Here is a 22,240-nt window from a genome sequence, read left to right as displayed (position 1 = left end):
TGCATAACATCTGTTCAATGAATATTATAAAGCATTGCTGAAACAAACTAAGGAGTACCTAAATAAATGGAAAGGCTTCATGTACATGGATCAGGACATTTAATATTTGTTAAATGTCAATCCTCCCCGAAATGAGCTATATATTTGGTACAATAAAAATACCACCAGTTTATTTTTTAGCAGCTGACAAGGTGATTCTAAAGTCTATTCTCACAAATAGCTAAATCAATTGTGATAAGAAAAACCAACTTGGATTGCATACAATGCCTGAAGAATTTTTTTTTTATTACAGATAGGAATGTGTGAGTAAAAAATTGATTTGGAGGATTAAGTACATCTCTTTATCAGAAGTGTGTTTTAGGGTGTTTGTGGGGGGCAGGACTAGTTTATTCAATTAGATCCATTCATTTTGTTTTCAAATAATAATTGTTGATGATATAACATTAATCAATATTAAACAAATATTCTTCAAGCATGTCCTGTGTAATAAACATTGACCTAGGCTCTGAGATATGATGGTAAGTCTAAACAAACACAATCCTTGACTTTACGGTAAAATATAGTTTAGTGGAGGAAGGCAGTTGTCAATCAAATAACCATACATTTAAATATCTCATCATAAATGGATACTATTATGAAGGAAAAGTACAGCAGACTACAGGAGGCCACAAGAAAATAAATCGGGGCACTCTCTCTATTCTGAAGATATTGAGAAAGTTTACCCTGAGGAAGTGACATTTAAGCTGGTGCCTGTGGGATTGATTGAGTTGTTGATTTGTGAAGAGATAGACAATGGCCCAAATGGAGGGAGAGCATGCGTGAGAGCCCTGAGGGGGCATATGGTGAGTGAGGGGTAGTGCCACACAGGTACAGGTCCTTATACATCAGGGAAGCTTCTGAGATGGATCTGCCTGACAGAGAGTTGGAGTGCAGGCTAATTGACCTCAGGAGCTCCATCCTCTTTTGGTTTCAAGGGAAACAATCACAAACTAGTTGTAGGTACCAGAGGACCACAGAAGATAAGAAGGGACTGGCTGGGTGGCTAGGCACAACTGGAACATTGTGTTCTACCCCAGCATTTCCACAAACCTCAGGTAGTACTCTCTGTGTGGCCATCTAGAAAGGTAACTGTTAAAGATAAAGGGCAGTGTGTCTTCTATGCCTGAACTACCAATATGAACCTTTCCCTTTGGATTGCCAAGAGAATTTCATGCAGTGCTCAGCTAGAGGGCCTAGTAATGCGTTGTGATCACGTATTTCCCTGCATTATTTGAAACCAGAGGATGTTATGTGCTATCTTATGCAGAAGTAGAAGGTATGGAGGAAAGGTAAATGAGATAAGTTGAAGGGTAATTGCAGGAAATGTGGCGTGGCCCCAGGCTGCAGAGGAGCTGAGTGGGAGAGCAATATTTGACGGTCCATTGTCATTGTGCCTACTAATCGGCGAGGGGAGGAGGAGAGGACAAGGGAGGCCAGGGCTTGACCATAAACATGAGAGAAAAACGAGCGAGCCAAGGAGCCCTCTCAACACGCGATGGCGGAAGGCGGCTATGCGGGGTCTCCAGCTCCTAGAAAGGGGCACGAGGAGGCGGCGCGGGCCCCGCCCCCTCCCCTGGCGGGCGCGGGCGCGAGACGCTGCGCGGCGGCAGTGCCGGGCGCGAGCGGCAGCTGTCAGGCCACTGAGGTCTGAGCTGCTCTTGCTGCCCCAGCGAGGAGGAGGCAGCAGGAACGGTGACCGTGTCGCTGAGGAGTCGGACTGCCGGCACGCAAAGCTGACCTGCCTGGCACCCGCGGCCTCTTCCCGTCTCTCTCCCATTGTATTGGGTAAGATGTCGGTGCGTGGGCAGGGAGAGGGGCTAGCGGCCGCGGACGCTGGAGGCCGGGAGGTAGGGGGCCTGTGGGAAGAGGGAGAAAGGCAGGTCTGGGTGATTCCGGGGGCATTTGCACCTTGGGAAAGAGGCCTAGGCGCTGCAGGGGTCGGAGTTGTGGGGGAGGTGACGGTGGAGTGGGGCGTTGCTGAGTAATTTGGAGAGGCTGCCAAAGCCCGGCAGATAGACGCAGGGCTCCGTGGGGAGCGGGTGTGGCTCAGTGCGCATGCGCCACAGACGCGTGTTCTGAGAGATGGGGGTGAGGTGAGACGACGTGGATCCGAGGTAGTTGGAACTGTGCGTAACATCTCACTTTCTAGGTTCCCAATGCTAACAGTGACCCTGTTGTAGAGATGACCGTATTCCTGGTCTCCTAAGGAAGCTTCTTTTCTCTGTACCCTGCTCACTTAATGTCACCCAAACATCACCTACCTGTCTCCCGGCAGTCTACTTGGGAATAAGTGGCCTCGGAACACTGCCAAATTGCTACCTAGTGTGCCTTCGAGCTCATAGCCCTAGAGCTGTCATTATGAGGAGTGAAAAGTTAGAGGTGAAATTCCACATTGAACCCTTCTGATGGCATATAGGATATAAATATGGGCATAAATGTGGGAATAGCGTTTCAGTGGCATGACAGCTGTGACATTTGGACTCAGAGTAGGGATGCAGCCGATAACTTGTTCGCTCTACACGATGAATCCAGTGTGTCAGAGGGCTTCCCCACTACAGAACCCACCCCACCCCCACCAACAAGCATCAGGTTGTACTGGCAACAACCTATATACCATTTAAGGTAGAGGGTCTCAAAGATGCAATCATTTCTTATTTGTATTGATTTTTACATAAGTTAAAGCCCTGCCCAATTCTCCAGTGCTTAATTTCCAAATATTGTGCCAGGAATCAACAGTGAGTTGAGTAGCCCAACCAGTGTGTCACCACAAGATGGGCTTTCCCTATAGCTTTAACCATGGCTCCTCCCTTGTGCAGATTGTCACCAGGGCCACTCTCATCCACTGCCTAGCTCTCCCCTGATGCTCTTCCTCCACCTCCAGCCCTGCAGTACCACATCCCTCTCAACACTTGCTCCCAAACAATCTGCACTGTGGATTTGAGCATCATTCCACACATGGCAACTGAACTGACATAGCCAATTTGTTTTTTCATTTCTCTTCTCTCCATCATCATACTAAAATGTACTATTTTCAAAAGTTCAGCCTCTTTCTCGTCATTGTACTGCCTCCTTCTGCACCTCTCCCCAACCCCAAGCATTCCCAACTAAATACAATAATTTTAATAAGCTGTGTGGATGTGGTTTCAAGTGTGTTGAAGAACAGAAAAAACTAGGAAGTATCAGTTGGGTGAATTTCTAATTTACCTTATTGTCTGGGACTTAGACCTTAAGTGGGGGAAAAAGTGAGTATACTATTCTTAGAAAATTCTTGTTAATTGCGGGAAGTGGGATAAGAAAGGGGAATTGCATTTCTAGGATGTTTGAATTGTTTACAGGCAGATCTGTCTCTGAAGAGGACCAAATTCATATTAAACATTTGAGTCAAAATCCTCACCTGATATGGGACCCGTACAGAATGCATGTGGGATCAGACTTTCCTGTTAAATATACTTAGGGTTACCAAAGAATTTCACTGCCTACTTATTGCTATCTTCTTTTAAGGTTTGACTTAAATTTGGCATATTCTGGGAGAGGAAAAAATTTGGTTTGCTTTTATACTGTGCTATATCTTTTTGAGTACGTACTGAAGGATATCACACTTAGTTTCAAATGATGATGATGATGGGGATGCTAGCATCCAAAGAAAACATGTGGAGACAGTTATACTACTCTTGTATTTGGTGGGGATGCAGAAATTTATATATTTATTTTAAAAATGTAGGGGGACAGGGAGGGAAACTGGAGCATTTCCACTGGCTTTCAACAGGTGAAATTCCTGTTAAGTTCCATCTAGAAAGTGATCCAGATAAGTCCATAACTTCTCTTTAGTCACAAATAAATAATAGTATTTGGACATATTACAGAACTGCAGATCTCTTGTTCCTTGGCATCAATTCAGAGGCATTAGTTTTGGGCACCCACCTAATTAGTATTGATTATCCATGTGAAGGACCCTGGTGCTTGGTGCATGCTGGAGGGGCTTCAAAGACATATGCAAACAAGGGACTTACCTTCCAGGAATTTAAATTTGGTTGTGTAGGAAAGACATACTTAGGGAAAAAAGGGTATTTGACAAAATAAGGCAGTATAATAATATCATTTCAACTATAAACCATGAGATCTGAAGCTTATATGTTAATTTGTAAACCCAAGACAGGGAGAGAAGAGCCAGGAAGGTTTCATAACATATTAGAGCAAGGAAGATGTGGGCCAAAATGAGGATGTTAGCAGAGGACTTAAAAAGGATATTCCAAGGAAAAGTCCACAGGATTTAGTGACTAAAGGCAAGAAGACATGTATTCACTTCTAACTTCAGCAAACAAATGGGAGTTGGAGGAAGTAGAGGAGAGTGGAGGGTTACCTTTGTAAGGTGGCAGAACACAATAAGCGCTCAAATGTTTTCTCAAGCATCAGTAGCAATATTAGACCAGAAGACCCTTAAGGTCCCTCCAATGCTGAGATTCTGTTGGTATATGCAGATGCTCAAAATTGTTGGGGAACAAGGCCTTCTCAGATATTGAAGAAAGAGAAAAAGAAGAATTGTTATCCTCCTACTGGCTGATCTTTTCTGAGAAGGGTTAATAGTGACTCACAAGGCCCCCAACAGTGAATGAAAGGAGGTGGAAGAGCAAAAGGAACAAAAATCTCAAACCAAAAATTTCAGTAAATGCTTACAAATCTTTGCAGACTTCATAAGTTATTCATTTCCCCCATAATCCTGTGAGTTAAGTAGGGCAGTTATTATCAAGTGTATATTTATATAGGAAGTTATTGAAACACAGCAAAATTAAATAACCTGCTCAAGTTCATAAAATAAATGTAGTGATGAAGACTCTTGTATCCTGTAGTGCACTTGACACTGAACTACATTGCTTTTCCTCCCTTTTCCCTGGTATAGACCCTATGTACCTGGAAGTTATATGTGTAAATGACCAAAAGGGAATGCACAAGCAATTGCAGCATTATCTCAGATAGTTCTTAATACTTCATCATTATTCCTGGAGCTGAGTGTTTGGTTTCCACAATACTCAGTCCTTGACCCATCATTTGAGTTTATCCACAGCTGGGAAAATAGAGTTAGTGAGTTTAATGATGTGAACACCTGTTTGCTAGGAACTTGAGGAAGCTCTTTTGGCACTGACCCTTAATACTATCAGTACTGTTACCCAAGTTTGTACTTCCTCTGTTCCTTTTTTAAGTGAGCATCCTGTAAAATTATCCTATAGACCAGTATAAAAACTAAACAAATGTGATAATGCTTGTTTCATCTCCATTTAAAGAAATATTTGTTACTTGAGCTAGTTCTGAAGACAGAAGTTTGAAGGCAGGAAAAAAGAGGACAAAAATCAGTAATTGTAGAAAACTTGAAAGTTTTTTAGAGTAGATATAAACCAAGAAGGATATAAACCATTATATAAATTCATAATTACTGATTTAGGTCTCTAATGAATCCCTTATTATATGATTTATCTATACTTTAAAAAATAGCATGAGATTATCAGGCAATAAAGATTTCTTAAAATCTTCTTTATTCCTCAGTAAGAAAGAACACTCAAAAAATCTAAGAACTGTTTTTTCTCTTTAGACCAGCACTCTTGATACTGCTTAGATAACACTCTTGCCATAAGTAACTATTATGTTAAATGAAGTTGTGTTTGAATATAATAAAGCCAGCTAAATACTAAAACCTGTGTTCAAGACAGATGATCAAAATTAATAAGGAAAATAATTAGCCAAGAGAATATATTATAAACAGGGAATCCCCAAACATAATTATTTCTTCTCTGATCTTCTGGAATCAATTGCATAGACAGCCTTGAGGCAGATTGGTGAATGCATTAATAACTTTCTTGGAGATGGGAACATTGATAGATATAAAGGAAAGGAATTTTATCTCTTAGAATTTCAACACATCTTAGACTCCTCTGTGCTTTCCCTTTCCTGAATATCATCTATTGTGAATATCATCTTCTTTCTTTACCTTTACTTTCAATGAAGAGTTCAATGGAGAGACAATATAAAACTTTTAAAATCACATTAAGTACACTTGGGTTTTTTTAAGTTTGTTTGTTTTTGACAGAGAGAGAGAGAGCAAGCAGGGGAGGGGCTGAGAGAGAAGGAGAGAGAGAATCCCAAGCGGACTCCGCACTGTCAGCACAGAGCCCAACACAGGACTCAAACCCACGAACCCTGAGATCATGACCTGAGCCAAAATCAAGAGCTGGATGCTCAACCGACTGAGCCACCCAGGTGCCCCTAACGTACACTTGTTAGGACAAATTAAAGTTTTTGCAATAATGTTATTTTGTCCATGTGAAATATTTGTAGCATGTTGAACTCTTAAGTATATTTCTGAAAAGCATCCTCTGTAGGTAAGTTGAGATTGCTCTGTTTTTTTCCTGACTTGAATATATTTATATAGAGCCTTAACTTTGTTTTATTATAGATTTTTTAAAATAATCATTCCCAATCTGTTTTCTAGAACCCTAAGAAGAAAGAACAAAACAAGAACAAGGAAAAGAAAAGACTAAAATTGTGACAAAGACCCGACTGGGTAGGTATATATATTTTTTCGTTTGATCTCTTAAAAATGAATATTTATAAAAAATATATAACTATTATACATGCACCAACATAATAGTAAGGACTACTGGGCTTTTTAAAATTACATTTCAAATGTGTGCACCTCCAGAAGTTCTTTTGCATGTGCTCTTTTGATTAGTATTTAGTTTTCATCTCTTTGGGTCTCTTGCATAAATAACACCCAATTAACATCATCATTGTTGTGTTCCCACACTAGACCTAGTGTGAAAGTACTTAACAAAATCTAGTACAGGTTAATTGTTCAGTAAAATTTGATCTTTTTATGTTACGATGCATTCTAGATATCCCATGTACAGACATGTTGCTGAGGTAACAAGAAGGGTACTGTGTAATCATTAGCAATTTAAAGTTTACAGTATATTTTCATTGGTGCTATTATGGTATTAGAACCTACATACAAAATTAATAAGCTATTCAAGATTTTCTTCCTAAATGATAGCCGCTATAATGATACCAGCCAACAATCAAGAAAAGATTATGGAAGATCCTTTACTTGTGAGGGTATCTGTATCAATGCAAGTATAATAAGGCAAATTCCTGAAGAAACTTGACCTTTATCTCTCCTCCAAGGTCTAATTGTATCCCCAAACTCTACTGATGGAATTAAAATTTCAGCTTATGCATCTTTCTCTCCTCAATAATTCTTGGGTCCATCATGAACAGACTTCAAACTCCAAATCAATTTCACACTGTTTGCCTCTTGTTTGGACCTGTCCAAACTGGAAGCTAATAATATGGTTACACATTTGAGTGATATTCCTGTTCTGTGCTCTCTCCCCTAGAATAGGGTCAGAACTGAACCAAATTATAGCACCATCTGCTAGTCCATTTACCCATGGCATTCAGCCATTTTCCTGGCACAGGCAAAAGACCTCAGAAAAACAAGACCTTTTTTCCCTTGTATGCAAAAAGAATTTTATTCCTTCTGTTGTACTATATAATATAGTTAGTGAGCATGAATCAAGAGAGGTTAAATTATTAGGTCATATAATTCAGAAAATTTTACTATAAAGTTGATTTCAGTTCCAGGTTTAACTGTTTTACCTCCTACTTTTTCTTTTATTTTCAGGTTCTTTTGGTTATAAACTCCTCCCCATCTGGTGCTGCAACAATGAGTGGGAAATCCTTGCTCTTAAAGGTTATTCTCTTGGGTGATGGTGGAGTTGGGAAAAGCTCACTTATGAACCGTTATGTAACCAATAAATTTGACTCCCAGGCTTTTCACACAATAGGGGTAGAGTTCTTAAATCGAGATCTGGAGGTAGATGGACGTTTTGTAACTCTCCAGATCTGGGACACTGCAGGGCAGGAGCGTTTCAAGAGCCTTAGGACACCCTTCTACAGGGGAGCAGACTGCTGCCTCTTGACCTTCAGCGTGGATGACCGGCAGAGCTTTGAGAACCTTGGTAACTGGCAGAAAGAATTCATCTACTATGCTGATGTGAAAGACCCTGAGCACTTCCCCTTTGTAGTTCTTGGTAACAAGGTAGACAAAGAGGATAGGCAAGTGACTACTGAGGAGGCACAAACCTGGTGCATGGAGAATGGGGATTACCCTTATCTAGAAACAAGTGCCAAAGATGATACTAATGTGACAGTGGCCTTTGAAGAAGCTGTCAGGCAGGTGTTGGCTGTAGAGGAACAGCTGGAACATTGCATGTTAGGTCACACTATTGACTTGAACAGTGGCTCCAAAGCAGGATCTTCATGCTGTTAAAAGTAGGAAGCCTTTTAAAAGTGTGCCCCAAATTGTTCAGTCAATAGTGTCAGAATAACTGTGCCCCTCTAAGAGTGCACACACACGTAAAAGGGTAAGATAGAAGGTTGTGGTTGTATGTCAGAGCCTTTCAAATTGAGGTTGTAGAGTGATTTAAAAAAAAAAAAAAAGCTTTGTCAAGCCAAGTGTATTTTTTGTGATTTCTTCTGTTTCCTTCTTGTGTGTATCAGGGCATTTCAGAAAGCTTTGGTCCTGAGAGATTTAAGTATTTTTCAAATTGCAATTTAAACTTAGAACCCAATAGCATGAAGGAGTTAAAGAGCTACAGCTGTCCCTTAAAGTATTCCATTAGTCAACTAACAAATGTCACCATGAACTCTTGGCAAGCAGTTTCTGACATTTCTGCCACAGGAAAAAAAATAAGACTCTTGAGCTGTGTCACAATGAAAAAATAATAATGCAAACAAGGATGTCCTAAGCTTAAATTATAAAAAGGTTGTAATAATTTGTATCGTAAGAGTATAATGATGTACACTGCCTTGTTTAAGTCCTTATATGTGATTTGTTACCATGTGGGCTTTTCAAAAAGTATATCGATAAGAGATACACTGATGGCACTGGAACTTGATTATACTCTTTGTGTTTGAAGTAACATGGTACTAGTGAATGGATTATGCTTAAATATGCCCACCACTCTTGCAAATAAATGGTTGGTCTGCTTTTACTTCATAAGTCTCCTTTTGCTGAATAGGGATGTTGCTTCTCTGACAACCTCTTATCAATTTAGCAATGCTGCTTAGTATATGACTTTGGATGCAGTACTGTCTGCTGATAATTTTGATGGTCCTTTGGCCCACCATGCTCTGTTCTCAGAGAAACCTTCAGAAAAGAGTGGGGAGTGGATGGGTAATGAGCTTTTCTCACAAGGTTCCTTAACTCAAATACTGATTGTAGAAGGAACTAATATCTTGTATGTTGCACTGTACGTTCAGCTTGACAAACTAGGATGTTGAAAGTAACAAGAGAGCCGACTTTAACCAGTGGTGGAATGAATTTCTCACAGAGTTGTCCCACAGTGGAATGGACTGCCTTAATAGTGAACTCCCTTCCAATGAAAATATTCAAGAAGATACTAGATGGCCATCTGTTAAAATACCATAAAAATATTTTCTGTACTGGCTAGATGTTTGGTTTAAGGTCCCTTCCAGCTCTAAATACTGTATTATAGATATGCAGTCTAGTTCTTGTTGTCTTGCAGTCTAAGATCTGTTTGTCCTGCACAGTTTTTAATCTGTACTTTTAGAACATCTATGATAAAAATAGTGACCCAAGGTAGTAAGGGAAAGTTAGAAATGACCCCCCAAAAGACATGTAGGCTGGGGAGGAAGCAGAAGCTTTTACAGGAATACAACGTAGAACTCTCCATTGTCACCACATATGGAATCAGCCTTACACATGGGACCTTATGTACTTTAAGAGCTCTGGGAATTTTGGGCTACACAGACAAGTGGAAGATGGTATTTCAACCCATTCATATTCAATATTTCCAATTTAAATATAGTCGTGACCCCTTTGTCCAAGTAATTTTGAGACCAGAAGTCCAAAGCAGAACCGGGACCCCACAGCTCTTAAGTAATGGTCCCTATCCTGCCTATGCCTATAGCCAGCCACACTGATTTCCAAGATATATGATTGTTTTGCTACAATTATGTTAGGGTGAAAATCTGTACATCAGAACTGTTAAATGCTAATTGTTTTTAAGTGCATGAGACCTGGGGCCTTCTCTTTCTACTTGCACTTTGCTTATAATAGTTTCCATTTGTAGATCTCAGGCTTATGTAAAGACCTTCATCCATTCACAAAAGTACTTGTCATTATTAGAATGGCATGTGGTCATTTAAGTAAAAAAAAATTATGTGGGTATTCTATTCATAGACCTCCTGTCTAACCAAGGCAAGTGTTAATTTTATTGACAGGTCATCTGAAGCCCTTTCCTCTTAGCCATACCAATTTTCTTCTGCCAAATCACTACACAATATGTTAATAAAATCAGTTAACACTAAGTGATAAAAACAGTGGCATTTTTGGTGAGTAACACTCAGTGGGGTGCTGACATACAGTTTGGGTAAAGTTATCAAACACCAAAGGCTGAAATCTGTGAGTACCAGGAACTGTGCATATAGGCTTAGAAATTGTGTACACTAGAATGTGCAGTGCTGTATTTTCAGAACGTTTTTTAAAATTAACACTGGATTTTTTGAATATTTCTAATTGGAACTATACTCTTTTTCAATAGTCCATTAAAACATCATACAGAAAAATTTTTAGTTTATTGTCATGTATTAGGCTAACATTCAGGGGGCCTCAGATTCCATATGTCTTCAAGTGGATTGATGAATTTCAGGTTAATTTGTGCCTGCCTCAGCCATCTCTATTTTACCTTGAGGTATCCCACAATCCTCTCCTCGTAGGTGCTGTTAAAACCTGTGTATCAGAAATTTTGTTTCAACTGTAAAAAAAATCATCTGTGTTAAAGCGAATAAAAAACGCATTTTGAATAACCAGTATACAGTATTTGTGCTTTTTTCCCTCCTCCCTTTCTCTTTTTGAGAAACTGGTTGGCATGACAGACAGTACCTGTCAATCAAATCACTCTCTGAGACTGCACTACATGTGGCCTCTGGATCATTTTTTCACCAAGGTACTCCAAGCAGCCACGTGGGCTTGAACTCAGGGACTGCAAGATTATGACCTGAGCTGAAGTCAGAGGCTTAACGGATTGAGCCACCTAGGCGCCCCTATTTTATGCCACTTTTTAATGCATGAAGAGAGAGCGTTGAGACTGGAAATTGGATCTTGACTCTCCACTTTATCTCTTCTTTATAATTTAAAGCAAATATTAAAAACCATCACAAAATATAGACAGAATATACATATTCCCTTTATTTTCTTGCCTGATATGCTGTCCAGATCTTAGGAAAACACAAAAATATAGGTGAGACAAATCAGAAAACAAAGGATAATTTTGTTAAATAACTCTGTTCTCTTGCTTCTCACATATTGGACTTTGAAGATACTTGCATTAGCATCAAATGACTTGAAATATCCATAGTGGTGACTTTTAAATTGTGGACACACATCTCTCAAGAGCACATAAGTTCATTACATTGATTCCATCTGTCACAGATTTAGGCTTCTTCTCCCCTTCCTCTATTTTTGCCTATAAGAACTTTGGGCAATTGAAATCACAGGGGAAAAAACTTTTTTTTTGGGGGGGGGCTACATGTACTGTTTCATCTCTGAGGATAATAATTTAACAAATTATTAGACCGTGCTTCAAATACAGCACCTACAATCCTTCTGATTAGGCTATAATAATGCAGCCTTTAGACTGTAGAAGATCATAGATTTAGAAGTCTCTTTAAAAGGATTTGCTCATTCAAAACTGATATTTTGAAAGCAAAATATTAGCTTTCTGTCTTTGCTGTTTTTCTGCCTAATTCATAACCCAGTGGGAAATCTCCATCTCTGGATGTCTTAACAAAGAATATAGATCCTCATTTTTTGGAAATAGTTTGGCTATGATCCTTCCAGGAAGTGGAGGGTGTGGTATAGATGGGTTTCTCTGCAGTTTTACGATTTAATTTAAAAATAAAAAAAAACGCTGGAAAATCAAGGCAGTGTTTTGAGTAAGGTCAGGATGGGAGTTGGGGCAGGCATCTTTACTTTGATTTGAACTACATGAAGTAGTTGTAACTACAACTTTTTATTTTTTATTTTTTTTATACATCAGCGATCCAGATAAGCATTTCACTTTTTTTCTCTCCTTGCTATGGAGATGTAAGATTCATTACAGTGGAGTGCTTTTCTTACCCTTGATTTAAGGGCAGGTAAACTGTGATACACCTTTTGATAAAATGTTAATATATTTTTTTCAAAACTGGTCGTTTTTCCCCCGTGGCTTTATCAAAGTATAATTGATGAATACAAATTATATATATTCAAGGTGCTCAACTTGATGATTTGATATACATATGCACTGTGAAATCATCACTGATATGAAGCTAATTAACATAACCATCACCTCCTGAGGGTTTTTTTTTTTTTGCTTTTAAATTTTTTCAAGTTACCATCACCAATGAAGCCCTCATTCTTTACTCCTTTCTCTTTAAGAGAAGGAAGGGATAATGATAGAAGTTAGGTATCTTTCAAGAATGAAAGAAGTTACTTTTTTAAATGTTTATTTATTTTGAGAGTACCGGGAACACACACGTGGGAGAGGGGCAGAGAGAGGGGGAGGGAGAGAATCCCAAGCAGGCTTCGTGCTATTAGTGCAGAGACCAGCACGGCGCGATCTCACAAAATTTGAGATCATGACCTGAGCTGAAATCAAAAGTAGGACGCTTAACTGACCGAGCCACCCAGGTGCCCCAAGAATTAAAGAAATTATTAAATGTCCCTTTATTGATATATTTCCAAAAATGTTGAGCAAGGATCTGAGTCTTAATTTTCTGGTGGAGGTGGTGATGTTTGTGTGAGGTGTTTTTGAGGAGGTTAAGGGTTACTAAAGTGCTTTCCCAGTGAGAATAAGCATCTTCACAACTCAAGATGTGAAGAAATTGCCATTTTTAGTCATGGAGGAACTGCTGCAGTGAACTATGTGTCTTTATAAATTGTTTTGGTCTTCTCTAAAGCAATACAAAGAATTTTGATTCAGCCATATTCAAGTGCTTTTTAAAATTTGTTTAAATGTTTTTATTTATTTTTGAGACAGAGAGAGACAGAGCATGAGCAGGGGAGGGGCAGAGAGAGAGGGAGACACAGAATTTGAAACAGGCTCCAGGCTCTGAGCTGTCAGCACAGAGCCCCACGCGGAGCTTGAACTCACAAGCTGTGAGATCATGACCTGAGCTGAAGTAGGACACTCAACCGACTGAGCCACCGAGGCGCCCCGTTTAAGTGCTTTTTTAAATGGTGAGTTTTGTGAGTGCAACTATGTGTATTTTTGACTAATCTCTCAATTCCTTTCATGCTTTATTAATTATGGGTAAATGTGTAATGAGTGTAACTCTAGCACCCCTGAATTTTATTCAGACAAACCAAGCTGTGCATCTTCTACTTAACTGATTGATAAAAAGGGATTGAGAAATGCTGCTATAGTGAAAGAAATAGCTCTTAATTCAGCATTAGCTGTATTGATTAGAATAAAAATACAAATCATGCCTTCTTGTGGTGCATTCATTAGGAAACAAGCGATAGGTTTATCTCTTCTTTTTCCTCTTTTATTGTTCCTGGCAGTCTTAAAAACAGCATATCCAAGGGTATGTTCTGTAATATATTGCTCAATATCAAGTCTGCTGATAGATGAACAAGTATTGGTATAAACTTTCAATCATCTCTTATTCCATTTGTTCCCAACGAGAAAACAGTGTCACCAGTAAGCACTTTAAAACCTTGTCTTTAGTTTAGTTTTTTTTTTTCTGATTATAAAAGTTATATACATCCATGGTAAAATAAATAAATAAATAAATCCAAACAAATCAAACTAAAGAACTAAAGAAACAGAAAAGCAAGACAAAGAAAATAAAAGTTATCTGTACTTTTAATACTCTGAGATAACCAGATTTTAATTATGTATTTTATTTATTTATTTATTTTTAAGTTTATTTATTTGAGAGAGAGAGAGTGTGTGTGTGTGCAAGCAGAGAGGCAGAGAGCAAGGGAGAGAATCTCAAGCAGGTTCCGAGTTATTAGCCCTGAGCCTGACACAGAGCTCAAGCTCACGAGTTATAAGATCATGACCTGAGCCGAAATCAAGAGTCAGACGCTTAACCAACTGAGCCACCCAGGAGCCCCATTAATATATTTATATAGTAAAGAAAATTGATATAATACTACACACACTGATTATAATCTTTCATTATATATATACTGAACTTTCCTCTAAGTCTTCCTGTATTCTTCTAGGAACTGTGTTTATTTTTTGCTAAGTTTTAAAGTTTATTTATTTAGAGAGACAGAGAGAGTGAGCAGGAGAGGGGTGGGGGTGGGGGCGGAGAAGGAATCCCAAACAGGCTTCACACCATCAGCACGAAATCTGATGCGGAGCCTGAACTCACCAACCATGAGATCATGACCTGAGCCAAAACCAATGTGGTTTTTTTTGTTGTTGTTGTTGTTGTTTATTTATTTATTTAGAGAGACAGAGAGATAGGAACTGTATTTAATGCTTGCATAATATTCTATTGAAGGATTTTCCATGATATATGTACTCAAACACTTATTGCTAGGCATTTAGATTGTTTCCCAACTCTCTCCTTTTATGAAACAGCAGTGAATGTCCCTAATATTAATCTTAATTAACATCTCTCTTTCTTTTTTATAATTTTTAAAATAATTTTTAAAATTTATCTTAGAAAGAGCTCAGACATGAGCTGGAAAGAGGATCAGAGGGGGAGAGAGAGAGGGACAGAGAGAGAGAGAATACTAAGCAGGCTCCATGGCCAGCATGGAGCCCAATGCAGGGCTCCATCTCATGACCCTGGGATCATGACCTGAGCCGAAATCAAGAGTCAGAGGCTCAACCCACTGAGCCACTCAGGCGCCCCTCTCTTTGTTTTCTATAAGTAAAATTTCTGAGTCAAAGATTGTGAATATTTATATGGCTTTTAATATATATTGGCAAATTACCCTCTAGAAAGTTGTCCCAAATTACATAAATACCAGTAGAATAAGAGGAGGCCTATTTTCCTAAACACTCCATCACTCATGGAGTATTATCTTCCTTTCAAACCACATTTACTCAATTTGATGGATGAAAAGTGGTCTCATGTTTTGATTTGCATATTCTTCATCCTTTGAGTGTAAATAGTTGTCATGTGTTTATTGACCATTTTTATTTTTTCTTGCATGAATAGCTCATTCTGGTCCTTAGCCACTTGGGTGGAGAACATTCATTTTTGTTTATTACTGATTTCTGGAAACTTTTTTTTATATATTATAGGTATTAACCTTTGATCTTATCCATACTGATGGTTTTCTACAATCCTCTCCCATATGTCTTACCTTTTAATTTTTTTTACAGTATTTTTAAATGTTTACTTATTCTTGAGAGAGAGAGAGAGAGAGAGAGCAGAGAAGAGGCAGAAAGAGAGGGAGACACAGATTTCGAAGAAGGCTCCAGGCTCCCAGCTGTCAGCACAGAGCCGGACACGGGGCTCGAACTCACAGACCGAGAGATCATGCCTGAGCCAAAGTCAGACTTTTAACTGACTAAGCCACCCAGGTGCCCCTTGTTTACAGTATTTTTAAAAAAACACTGACAGATTATTGAAAAGGTAATTTTCTAATGAAATAGAAAAGTAGGGTGGGTAGGGGAGAGAAAAATGCCTACTTGATCTGTCCTTTGTTCCTGAACGCATGAGACTATGTACTTATTTTTATTTTGAAAGGTTATGAGTCTAAGCTTATGTCACCATGATGAAAAAGAAGGCAGAAAGCAGAACAGTCATTCATCCAGCCTTTTTATCTGCATGATGCCCAATGTTTGATTTGGATTTATTGTTGTTATTTTAATAAGCCAATATTCTGAGATCTTGTGTAAATACAGTGATACAGCTCATCTTTCACCCACAAGAGGGCAATAAAGACCGCATAGTGTTCTGCCATAGACTAAGAAGAGGACAGACTGAAAGAGCTGAAGGGATGCCTAAAAAATATCCATGTAGTCCACCTCTTCCTTACTCTACAGGCTGGAATACTGAATTCTGGAGGTGTGAAATGACTTGTTCCAAGGCAGAGCTGGCTAGTCAAAGAGTTGAGTCCTATGCATTTTCCAGTTTACCATACTGTGATTTATCATATTGTGAGTTATTCAAATTGACACAAACTATAAACCCATACAGCTGATCCCAATTTAAAATGATTCGACTTATGATTTTTTGACCTTACAATGGTGCAAAAGAGATACACATTCAGTAGAAACCATACTATGAATTTTGACATTTATTTTTGAGAGATAGAGAGAGATAGAGCACATGCAGGGGAGGAGCAGAGAGAGAGGGAGACACAGAATCCAAAGCAGGCTCCAGGCTCCGAGCTGCCAGCACAGAGCCTGACGTGGGGCTCGAACTCACGAACCGCAAAATCATGGCCTGAGCCTAAGTCGGATGCTCAACCAACTGAGCCACTCAGATGCCCTCATACTTTGAATTTTGAATTTTGATCTTTCCCCCAGCTAGCAATATGTGGTGGATTATCTCATAAGCTGGGCAATGGCAATGACCCAGGACTTCCAGTCAGCTACAAGATCATGAGGGTGAACAACCCATATGCTGACAATCATTCTGTACCCTACAGCCATTCTGTTTTTCACTTTCATTACTGTATTCAATAAATGGCATGAGATAGTTGACACTTTATTTTACAATATACTTTGTTAGATGATTTTGTCCAACTGTAGGCTAATGTAAGTGTTCTGAGCATGTTTAAGGTAGGCTAGGCTAAGCTGTCATGTTCCGTAGAGTAGGTATATTAAATGCATTTTCTTCTTATGATATTTTCAACTTACGATAGGTTTATCGGGACATAACCCCACTGTAAGTGAGAAAGAGCTGTATCTTTTTTTTCTGATTTAAAAACTTTTTTGTCTTTTGAATAAGAGTCACATAACAACATTAAGCATTTTAAAGTGCTTTAAAGTACAACTTAGTGGCATTTAGTTGTGAATATATACGTTTTAATCTGGATTCAAATCCCAGTCCTGCCTCTAAGTAGGTGTGTTACCTTAGGCTAGTTACATAACCTTACTGAGTTTCAGTTTCTTCAGAGGTGTAGGAAGAAAATGTCTTCCTTAACAGGTTTTTGTGAGGATTACCAGAAATAATATTCACAAGTGCCTTTAATGTCCTTGGTACAGAATAGATAAGAAATTCTTTCTTTTCAAGATATTAATCCATTGCTCTCCATCAGGTATCAGTGTACTTATTTCATATTAAGAATAAAAACAGATTCCAGGGGTGCCTGGGTGGCTCAGTCAGTTAAGCATCCAACTTTGGCTCAGGTCAAAATCTCGCGGTTTGTGAGTTCGAGCCCCTTATCGGGTTCTGTGCTGACAGCTCAGAGCCTGGAGCCTGCTTCAGATTCTGTGTCTCCTCCTCTCTCTGCCCCTCCCATGCTCATGTTCTCTCTCTGTCTCTCAATAATAAATAAATGTTAAAAAAAAGAATAAAAACAGATTCCAGAGGAGACTTTTTCCCATTCCATGACCATTACTGCATTATTTATGTTGAATTTTAAATGCGCTCAGAGTTTAAAACTAATTAAAAAGAACTTCACAACTCAGGTTCTTGTGACATAGTTGGCAAAGATCGCAGTATTTAATAGATGCAAAGGCCCCCTTTAAACAAACAAAAGTCTTTGAGGAATTTTGAAAAATGGAGGATGATTCTAGTGAGGCACAGAAAGCATGATGATATGTGTGCTACTTTAGGTCAAATTTTAGAACTAACTCTAATGTAAGGTAATCCAATCCCCCTTTTTTTATATAAATAATAAAACTGAGGACCACAGAAGTTAAAGAAATTCCTGGTGTGACAGATCAGGCCTTGGAACATCCATATCCTACTTCTCCAGTGCTGTTTTCAGCACACTTCACTGTCTGGGACCAGGATTTATTTTTTTCATTTTCCCCCAGCTTTATCCAGATATAACTGACATAACATTGTGTCAGTTTAGGTAAGGTAACATAAGTAAACATAAACATATTTATACCTTACCTTTAGGTAAGGTAAACATAAGTTTAAGGTATACAATGTGATGACTTGATACATGTGTATGTTGCAAAGGGCTTAGTACAGTAAGGTTCACCTCATGTAACTACCATTTTGTTGTTGCTGCTGTTGTTATGGTGAGAACATTAAAGCTGTACCCTCTTAGCAACTTTTAAGTATAAAATACAGCACTGTTAACTATAATCATCATGCTGTACAATAGATCCCTGGCACTTATTCATCTTATGTTGTTTGAGAGATGCAGAAGAAAGAGGGATGGGGAAGAAATGAAAACAGAGGGGCAAAAAAAGGAAAAGTTCTAAGCAAAGCAGAGTTTAGACTTTAAACAGTGGAAGGAGAAGAAGCAAACAGTGGCAAGCAACTTTTGCGTGGAGAAAATTTTTAGAGTCAGTCATTCCCTTATTCCTCCCAAGGAAGTAACCCTAGGAAGTACTGAGAAGGTATGCCTCCCCAATAGCCTTCTACTTATTGAATAAACACAATATACTGAAAATCCTTGAAATCAGGAGCTGTTAGTTGTTGTTAGCATCCAAGTCTTTAAAAAGTCTTACGAAAAATTACTCACATGACTAAAATCTAAGTGGCCCTAATAAAAAGAACAAGACAAGAGATAACTGACAAAGATTTTTAAAATTCTGTTCTTCAGTCCCATAGTCTCCTTGTTCCTTTTATGTGCAAATAAAAAAGAAAAATAGTTACTGGCAATCAATTGTAAAAATTATTGTTTAATTTTATAGCAGTTGCTAGCTTTTTTTAGCTAAATCTCAGCCAAATGAGCTTTCTGATCTGTAGTGTTATTCTTTAGATTGTCATGGCTCTTTCTCCCAGTGAAATTTTTTAAAATAGATCTGGAGAGTTATTGTCTCTCTACATGATACACTTTTAATTGTTTTTTTTTCTAGAATCCTCCTTTAGTTACAGTGGTAAAAGCTAATTTATCTAAAATTCTGGCAGATTTTTCTTAACTGGCACTTGCACATTTCAATATTATAATGAGAATTAATGTTTATAATGATAATCCATAGACATTGTAAGAGACTAAATTACTTACTGGATCACTAAAGAAAAAAATAAGGGATATTAATTTTAGTCCATTCTATAGTATAGAAAAAAAGGTATTCCATGTATGATGTATATAGTTATTATGTGGGAAACAAAGGCAAAAGAAAAACTTTCCTTACAAATTATAAATCCTTGAGACAGGCAGACTGACCTCCCTCTAGGACCTCAGCTGCCTCGATGTTGACACTTTGCTAAGGGCAAAAGACAATCTTGGCTTAACATTATCCCGACCCCCAGGACCCTGTAAGTCTACTTTAACATATAAAAATTCCATTGGAAACTTCCTTTATGTCTACTCCCCAATATATATGTTAGCAATCATCCTCCAAGCATATGGCCTACTGATATATATCTGAAGGGTCTCATAACTAAGGTTTGCTAGACAGTGAAAAAATGATTTTTTCCTAACAACAGCTAGGCCCTTCAAGGTCCTGGAAACCTTGCTTCCAAAATTCCTTAGAGACTTATGCTATCCTTAACCTCCAAATTTGAAAGTATATAATCAGTCATCCAAAACAACCCCAGTGCAGCTCTTCCTGCCCATGGGTCCTGCTCGTGCACTGTAATAAAACCACCTTTTTTGCACAGAAGACATCTCAAATTCTTCCTTGACCATAGGTTCTGAACCAGGACATTTCCACATAATTTATGGTGTTCATGATAACATAAACCCAATACTCTACTTCCCTGGAATGGGGAGTTCATTTTTTTTTCCATTTCCCCTTTACCTTCATTTTCCCCCACAGGATCTAATTTTTTTTTTAATATATGAAATTTACTGTCAAATTGGTTTCCATGCAACACCCAGTGCTCATCCCAAAAGGTGCCCTCCTCAATACCCATCAGCCACCCTGCCCTCCCTCCCACCCCCCATCAACCCTCAGTTTGTTCTCAGTTTGTAACAGTCTCTTATGCTTTGGCTCTCTCGACTCTAACCTCTTTTCTTTTTTTTTTTTTTCCTTCCCCTCCCCCATGGGATTCTGTTACGTTTCTCAGGATCCACATAAGAGTGAAACCATATGGTATCTGTCTTTCTCTGTATGGCTTATTTCACTTAGCATCACACTCTCCAGTTCCATCCACGTTGCTACAAAAGGCCATATTTCATTTTTTCTCATTGCCACGTAGTATTCCATTGTGTATATAAACCACAATTTCTTTATCCATTCATCAGTTGATGGACATTTAGGCTCTTTCCACAATTTGGCTATTGTTGAGAGTGCTGCTATAAACATTGGGGGTACAAGTGTCCCTCTGCATCAGCACTCCTGTATCCCTTGGGTAAATTCCTAGCAGTGCTACTGCTGGGTCGTAGGCTAGGTCTATTTTTAATTTTCTGAGGAACCTCCACACTGCTTTCCAGAGCGGCTGCACCAATTTGCATTCCCACCAACAGTGCAAGAGGGTTCCTGTTTCTCCACATCCTCTCCAGCATCTATAGTCTCCTGATTTGTTCATTTTGGCCACTCTGACTGGTGTGAGGTGATATCTGAGTGTGGTTTTGATTTGTATTTCCCTGATAAGGAGCAACGTTGAACATCTTTTCATGTGCCTGTTGGCCATCCGGATGTCTTCTTTAGAGAAGTGTCTATTCATGTTTTCTGCCCATTTCTTCACTGGGTTATTTGTTTTTCGGGTGTGGAGTTTGATGAGCTCTTTATAGATTTTGGATACTAGCCCTTTGTCCGATATGTCATTTGCAAATATATTTTCCCATTTCATTGGTTGCCTTTTAGTTTTGTTGGTTGTTTCCTTTGCTGTGCAGAAGCTTTTTATCTTCATAAGGTCCCAGTAATTCACTTTTGCTTTTAATTCCCTTGCCTTTGGGGATGTGCCAAGTAAGAGATTGCTACGGCTGAGGTCAGAGAGGTCTTTTCCTGCTTTCTCCTCTAAGGTTTTGATGGTTTCCTGTCTCACATTCAGGTCCTTTATCCATTTTGAGTTTATTTTTGTGAATGGTGTGAGAAAGTGGTCTAGTTTCAACCTTCTGCATGTTGCTGTCCAGTTCTCCCAGCACCATTTGTTAAAGAGACTGTCTTTTTTCCATTGGATGTTCTTTCCTGCTTTGTCAAAGATGAGTTGGCCATACGTTTGTGGGTCTAGTTCTGGGGTTTCTATTCTATTCCATTGGTCTATGTGTCTGTTTTTATGCCAATACCATGCTGTCTTGATGATGACAGCTTTGTAGTAGAGGCTAAAGTCTGGGATTGTGATGCCTCCTGCTTTGGTCTTCTTCTTCAAAATGACTTTGGCTATTCGGGGCCTTTTGTGGTTCCATATGAATTTTAGGATTGCTTGTTCTAGTTTCAAGAAGAATGCTGGTGCAATTTTGATTGGGATTGCATTGAATGTGTAGATAGCTTTGGGTAGTATTGACATTTTGACAATATTTATTCTTCCAATCCATGAGCACGGAATGTCTTTCCATTTCTTTATATCTTCTTCAATTACCTGCATAAGCTTTCTATAGTTTTCAGCATACAGATCTTTTACAGCTTTGGTTAGGTTTATTCCTAGGTATTTGATGCTTCTTGGTGCAATTGTGAATGGGATCAGTTTCTTTATTTGTCTTTCTGTTGCTTCATTGTTAGTGTATAAGAATGCAACTGATTTCTGTACATTGATTTTGTATCCTGCAACTTTGCTGAATTCATGTATCAGTTCTAGCAGACTTTTGGTGGAGTCTATCGGATTTTCCATGTATAATATCATGTCATCTGCAAAAAGCGAAAGCTTGACTTCATCTTTGCCAATTTTGATGCCTTTGATTTCCTTTTGTTGTCTGATTGCTGATGCTAGAACTTCCAGCACTATGTTAAACAATAGCGGTGAGAGTGGGCATCCCTGTCGTGTTCCTGATCTCAGGGAAAAAGCTCTCAGTTTTTCCCCGTTGAGGATGATGTTAGCTGTGGGCTTTTCATAAATGGCTTTTATGATCTTTAAGTATGTTCCTTCTATCCCGACTTTCTCAAGGGTTTTTATTAAGAAAGGGTGCTGGATTTTGTCAAAGGCCTTTTCTGCATCGATT

General features: G+C 38.7%; 1 protein-coding gene across 1 annotated transcript; it reads left to right on the top strand.

Annotated features, from left to right (window-relative positions):
• Positions 1 to 1,622: 1,622 nt before the first annotated feature.
• On the top strand, positions 1,623 to 10,923 carry RAB9B (RAB9B, member RAS oncogene family). Its single transcript, XM_058713189.1, has 3 exons — positions 1,623 to 1,824; positions 6,521 to 6,592; positions 7,712 to 10,923. The coding sequence occupies exon 3, from the start codon at positions 7,754 to 7,756 to the stop codon at positions 8,357 to 8,359; it is 606 nt and encodes a 201-aa protein (XP_058569172.1). The 5' UTR covers positions 1,623 to 1,824; positions 6,521 to 6,592; positions 7,712 to 7,753; the 3' UTR covers positions 8,360 to 10,923.
• The last annotated feature ends 11,317 nt before the right edge of the window (positions 10,924 to 22,240 follow it).

Source organism: Neofelis nebulosa, chromosome X, assembly GCF_028018385.1.
Source record: "Neofelis nebulosa isolate mNeoNeb1 chromosome X, mNeoNeb1.pri, whole genome shotgun sequence".
In the NCBI taxonomy this organism is placed as follows: Eukaryota; Metazoa; Chordata; class Mammalia; order Carnivora; family Felidae; genus Neofelis; species Neofelis nebulosa.
The sequence above is the reverse complement of the archived record's forward strand: the minus strand, read 5'-3'. Positions and strand labels throughout refer to the sequence as shown.